Source organism: Microtus ochrogaster, chromosome 1, assembly GCF_000317375.1.
Source record: "Microtus ochrogaster isolate Prairie Vole_2 chromosome 1, MicOch1.0, whole genome shotgun sequence".
In the NCBI taxonomy this organism is placed as follows: domain Eukaryota; kingdom Metazoa; phylum Chordata; class Mammalia; order Rodentia; family Cricetidae; genus Microtus; species Microtus ochrogaster.
The window spans coordinates 118181795-118188635 of NC_022009.1; the positions used below are offsets into that span (position 1 = coordinate 118181795).

Genomic DNA, 6841 nt, shown 5'->3' on the forward strand with positions numbered 1-6841 from the left:
CCACCGCCTCCCATTTCCCTCCCCCTCCCCCGATCAAGTCCCTCTCCCTCATCTGCTTGAAGAGCAATCAGGGTTCCCTGACCTGTGGGAAGTCCAAGGACCGCCCACCTCCATCCAGGTTTATTTTATTTTTATTTATTTATTTTCCATTCTAAAATTTACACTTCCTCCCCTTCTCCCATTCTTCTCTGGCTCCCCCACTCACCTTCCTCCCTCCCTCTCCCTTGTAAGAGAAGTGTGAGAAACAGCCACTAAAAAAGGTTGAGTAATTAATTCCCTTTCCACAAGAATAAATAAAATGCAATATTATTTTAAATCCATTCTTTGATATTAAAAACCAGTAAGTAGAAGTATACAAACAGTTTATAGAAAAATACACAAACAGGCAGAGAATTCTATTTCTGTTATAGCATTAATTTCTTTTTGTTGTTGTTGTTGTTTTTCGAGACAGGGTTTCTTAGTAAAATATTTGTGCCACATATTTTAAAAGGAAACAATCCTAAGTGAATAAAATGCATACATTTATAATTACCTGTTGGTGATAATTTGGAAATGTCTTTGCTTATTTTCATCTGTTGAAGCTCTATAAGCTGGGCTTCTCCCTGATATCCTAAAACTAAAGCTGACCATATCTACAGACAGTTAGGTCTAAGATGCTCACCTGTTGAGGATTCCTCCATCCTTAAGGTTTTCCGGATCTGCTGTTGTGCTTTGCCTTTTGCACCCAGTTGGACCATTCCAAGAAGCACAGTCGTTCCAAGCGGGGAAAATATAATGTTGTTCTTGTGAGAGGAGCAAACAGCTTTATAAAGATCCACTGCAAAGTCGGCACCTTTTTGAGCCACAGTTCTTGAAGCTTGACTTCCAAAGAACAACAGCAGAAAACTCCACAATATCATCTTGTCCATCTTGACGTCTGTGTGTTAATTTAAAATGTATTGGTTTCCAAAACAGACTTCATCACAGTAAGTTCAATAGAAATTTTCCTATCTATTAGACTATCCTGAACAAATATACACACATGCAGAATATTCTATATGTACTACTACCAAAGAAAAACTTTTTATCATGGCGATTTGTTGTGTAAGCATCATGTAAAAGGAGAAGCTCTCACACTACCGCTAGTAATAAGTTCCTTCAAAAGCTAACATAATATATACTTTGAATTTCTTAAAAACAGTGGTAAATCACTACTCAGAATACTATCAGTTCTAACTAGTTTTATGATTCTTTCTATTTTCCAATGACTTTAATGGCACACCTATTACTCTGATTCAAGGGAAACTCGTATTCAACTTGCTTCTCAAGGCCTATAGAGCAAGGGCAGCAAAACCAGAAAGCCAGTGCTTTCTAAGTCAACACAGCAGCCTCCAACAAGTCCTTTCTCACACTCTGTGGACCTTGATTCTGAGAGCAAAATATCCCAACATTCATTTCAGTTTTTCAAAATGAAAGAAAAGGAAATGAAGAAAGATTTAAAAACAAGCAAAATGACAGTCAAATATAAATAGTAAAGTCAAAACAAAGAATAAAATCTTCAAGCATTCTTTCTAAACAATTGATAACTCTAGGAATAGCAGCAACAGGAAACCATATCAGTTCACAAGACTGCCCCAGTCATGAAGTATGCACTAAGGCAATTACAAGAAAGTCAACTGTCTCATTATACCTTCACTTGAAACAGTTTGAAAGCTTTGTAGAAGAACTTTCAGTAATGCTAATTTGATTTTAAAAATTATACATATTAATAACCATTAATGGGATACTAGGAAATAACCTTTCAAAGGGAGCAAAGACTATAAAGTCTTCAGAATAGTGCTGTTAGCCTTGAAGATCTGAAGTATTACATTCCTAGAGTTATAGGTCAAGTGTTATTAAGAAGCATTAGTAGGAATACTGATAAAGAATAATCAAATAACCTCAAAAAGTAAGCTCTAAGGTATTATTTTGGTTCTTCAGATTTTTAAAATATAAATAGAAAAAGTCTCTATTTGTATAAATAGTTTTACAAAGAGGTAAAGTCTCAAAATATAATACAAAGCAACTAATAGAAAATAATATTGATAAAGCATGAATACAGATGTAAATTGTTTTTCATAGGACTTATTAAGCACTCAATCGATATAGTACTAGGTGGTTAGGGTATAACAGTAAAAATCCTTTTATGAGAAAAGTTTTACACATAAATGAATGTCTATATATTATGCTCTGATCTCTCTCTCTCTCTCAGTGGGTGTGTGTGTGTCTATGTTTCTCTCTGTGTGTATGCATGTGTGAATATATATATATATATGGCTTTGAACTTTTTACAGATGTATATATGCTCTTTTTATGAGTATATTTTTTCTCTGATTATTTCTGAAAAAATATGCATATACTGCTTTGTAAGTCATCAAAACATATCAGTGTCTTTTAAACAAGCTGAAATTCATTAGCTATATCTTCAAGTCTTTGGCCAACAATGGAATAATAAATATTATTAGGAATAATGTCACTCTTTCAGGCAATAGTCTTGGTACTAAGATAATACTCGAACTGCTACTGCTCATAATGAAATTTTACTTCTTGAGCAGCCATTTCTACCAACAATTTTCTGAGCATTTAATAAGTTATAACATCAAACAAATAACTCACTTTAAAGTTCACTTACCTCATTCAGTTTTGGGTAATATCTTACCAGAAATTCCGAAGAAACTAAGAAATAAACAACATGGTGAATAGTTCTGTAAGAACTTGACCTTTCTACAATGAACAATTTTAAGATGGAATGAAAGTAATGTTTTATTTTTATAAAATAATTAATTATTCCTGCAACAAAGTGAATCCAAGCATCATTCTTCTACTTCAACAAGCAGAGTTCATGTTACTGAATATCGGCTTCTTTCAAAATCTTCTTAATTTTAAGATACTTACCCTGAATTAACTTCTGGTTGCTTACTAAAGTGGTGTGACTAAAATATACTTACTGGAAACACTCATATATGAATCACCTTATCGGTGAAGGTCAACTGTATTTATCTGAAACTCTGCATGATTAATTCTTCCACAACCAGACCAGGTGTGCACCATGCTGTCACGTGATCAAGTTAATGATCAATGATGACGTGTGACTGGGTTAAGAAAAGGGGCAATGAGACTTACAATTGCTAAGAGATCTTCTTATTTCATTGGTTATTTCATTTCCCTTAGACGTGGAAACAACTGGAGACTTGTGGCAGATATTGTAAATACGCCGGACTATCAGAGGACTCCAAGTCAGGTTAAAAATTCTTTCCATCATGAATACTTCGAGGAACAAAACCAAATCAAATCCACACAACAGCTGTCACAATTACACAGTGGTCAGAGACGTTTCCTGTGTCTAATAGTTCCTTCCTAATTCACTGGAAAAATATAGATGTTGAAAATATATTTTTATATTTTACAAAAAAATCTCATGAAGATTATTGGTTTAACAAATTATATTTGAAAATAATCCACTGTTAACCACAGGTGATTTGATAGAGACCATTAAGGCTCCTGATATGTGATTTTAACATTCTATATGACTTTCTCTACAAGCCACCCATCAATAAAAAACATATGCATAATTCAGTGGGTTTTATCTCATTTTCATGGTTCAATTCAATCATCTCAGTGGCAGGAAGGCATTAAATGCATATATCATTCATTATAGCTCTAAGAAATGGGAAGTTTAGTGTACTTTCACTGCAGTAACAAGGCACTCTTGATCACAAAATTTAATAGTATTTCTGCTAAGTCCATGAGAAAGAAATAAAATGTTCATATTCATTTTAAGACGAATGCCTTAAAGTGATCATATCTTCTAAAATTTTTACCCCAGCCCTTGGACCTTGTTGATACCTCTCAGTGTTTTAACAGGACCACAACGCAAAGACAGACCTGAGAAGCTTTTTGACTATGAGAAGCCATCATCTCCTAATTCGCTAGGTTTCAGTTTCTCAGCACTAAAGACTGAATCCATGCTATTACTCATGCTAACAAATAGCACTCCCACTGACCTACATCCTAGTCTGTCAACCACTATTTTTTTGATTATAGAAGCATTTTCAAGCTTTCCTTTTTATAATATTTAACATGTTTCTTCCAACATTATATTTTTTCATATTTTTATTTAAAAAATTACTTTTTCTTTTGCATACCACAAAAAGTTCTTTTTCTAGATTTGGAGATGTTATATATAATTTTCCAAATTAGAACTGTTCAATACATGAACAGTACCTTCTACATTGCTTTACACATAAGCAGAGATTAGAACTTCTAAGACTACCTGCCGGAGTTCTTCCACTCATGTAATGGTACCAAAAATCATAAATCACTTGCAACCTTAGCTACCAACTTATTGTGTCTGCACATCCTCGGATGGTAATGTGATTTATCCAAGAAACAAACACTACTTTTCTGCCGTGAGAAGGGGTAGACAACTACTCTGTCTTATTTTGACCATTCATTGTAACCTTAAATCAGAGCAGTTCAAATAAAAATATGTATTGTCCTGTCTCTTCTGAAGTAAAAAGCAAAAACCATGAATTTTTGTTTCCACATTTAAGGTGTTTTAATAGTCAATAAACTATTATTGTCCATAAAATATTACTGCACTACATTTAAATAAATCCACAAAACTTTTCTTTTCAGAATTCTATTTTGCCCTAGAGAATAAAAGAAATATGTTCATAACGCAACTTTAAATGCTTTTGTATAAAATTTAGCATCATTAATAGCATTGAGTTGGTGCTACAATCTCATCACTTTTCAAACTATTTTATAGTTATTTACAACTAAAATATACTTAATTGTAAACTTTAAAACCACAAAGTGCATTTGGCTGTAGTATGTACCCATCAAAAACAAAAAGTCAAAGTTAATTTTTCCACTTGAGCTCAAACTAATCTCAGGCAGCTTTTATTCTGTCAGTGTACACGATGTATTTTAAGTGATAAGAGGAATATAGTCTAAAAGGAAAAGGATTACATTATGTCTGGTATAGATGTACATATTACAAGCAACTATTGAAAATCAAAGCACATCTTATTTAATATGACAAGTTCCTTTCACTTTAGAAAAATGATTTTTAAATAATTGCATCAAAATGTTAATTCCAGAAATAGGTTATAATGTTCTAGGCTATTAGCATTTGACAAGCAAGACCCTGCTGCTTGTTTAGCACAATCAGATGCTGTAAAGTAGGAAAGAATAGTAAAACGTAATAGCTGGATGTCATTCATCTTTCTTCTTGTATATGTTTTGCCAAATTATTAGATGTGGTAACATTAAAAGAGACTTTCAGAGCTTTAAAGCATCTATTGAATATATCAAATGTACTTCGAGACAGCTCCTTTTAATTATTTTTACAGAATAGGAGAGGAAGTTCATGAGGGATGGAATTAGTGTTATACAAAGTGGCAAGCTTTGCAGACATAATAGTCTTCAAAAAAAAAAAAAAGAAAGAAAGAAAGTCTGTCTATGTGGAGCAGATTGTGTTACACTAATCATATCAGGAGTTAGAAATAAAAAGTGCCTATCAGAAGAACTTCTAAATTACACCTGAAAAGGTGCTATCTCATTCCATCTTAGCCTAATTAACCATTGTACTATTTGTGAGTCCACTTGAGAAAGCTGAAGGCAAGATGGGTTTTTCCTGTATATGTGTGAGCAAGTCATTTTCCCTCTGCTTTCTGTAGCTGGACTTCAGATGAATAGAAAGGTGCATGTCCTCATGGGTAACAGACGAGTGTACACGGAGAAAACAGTCGTCACCAAAGATTTGGTATTCTAATTACATTTCCTTCACATCGTAATAATCCTTTAAATTGCTTGTATAGTGTCTCTGATTTAAGTTCCCTGTACTATCATCAACCTTTGACTCATCAATCACTGTTATGGTTTGAAATGATGGATTGCTCAATCAAGAATTCCATTCAGTGTAAAAATTCTCTGCAATATCTCCATGAGATAGTTTGTTTCTGTTATAACAGCTAAAATAATTTTTATCTCAAAGCAATATTTTAAGTTTTAAACTTTTGCATCGAAATACTTTCAAATTTACATAAATTTGCCTGTATAGTACAAAGACCTATGATCTCTATGTCCTTTTGTTCAGTTTCTCCAATTGTTACCATATACCATACTTGCATACTACATATATCCTTGATTAATCTAAAAACTAGATAAATAGACAAAGAAACATAGATAGATGTCAAATCAATGAGAGACCTAGGTACATGCTTGCAACACAGATATGTTTATGTGTTTTGAATACACATATAGTACATTTGAATCATTTGAGGTCAAGATGAAGCTTCTTAAAATATTCATATATATTAAAAGAATATTTAAAAGTATATTTTAAAATAATAAAACATGCTGCTATCAATATCAAAATTGAAGAAAAACAAATTACCAAAAGGGAGAACCTTAAAATAAATTTTAAACGAGTTTTTTTTTTAATTTGCTAGATTTTTATATATGTTAATGAAGCTTTAATAATAAGACATTATAAATGTCTGTCTACAGTGGCAATTACATGGACAGCTATTGGTAAAATGTTGGGAGCAGTGAGACTCCAAGATCCTGAATTTCTTGTAATCCCCTGATCTGAGTGCCTACAGCTGTTCTGAGCACGAGACCTTCAGGAGTTCCTGAAGGCAGGAGAGTGGTTTCTGGTCGGTTTGGCTGGGGCGTGGCTATCTCTATATAATCTGCCCCTTAACACAATAAAGGGGGCATTCTTGGGGCATTCAAGGATGACCTGTGTCACTGTCTCTCTGTCTCTGTGTGTTTGTGTATTTTAACCTCCAGCCCCCTTGCCCGACGCTTGCGA

The 6841-nt window shown here is 33.4% G+C and overlaps 1 protein-coding gene across 1 annotated transcript in view; it reads right to left on the reverse strand.

Annotated features, from left to right (window-relative positions):
* Serpini2 (serpin family I member 2) overlaps positions 1 to 911 on the reverse strand; it is a 23801-nt gene extending 22890 nt beyond the window's left edge. Inside the window, exon 1 of the mRNA XM_026780106.1 lies at positions 662 to 911. Within this exon, the coding sequence (XP_026635907.1) occupies positions 662 to 908 (247 nt within the window). The 5' untranslated portion in view covers positions 909 to 911. The remainder of the gene's footprint in view (positions 1 to 661) is intronic.
* Positions 912 to 6841: the final 5930 nt, after the last annotated feature.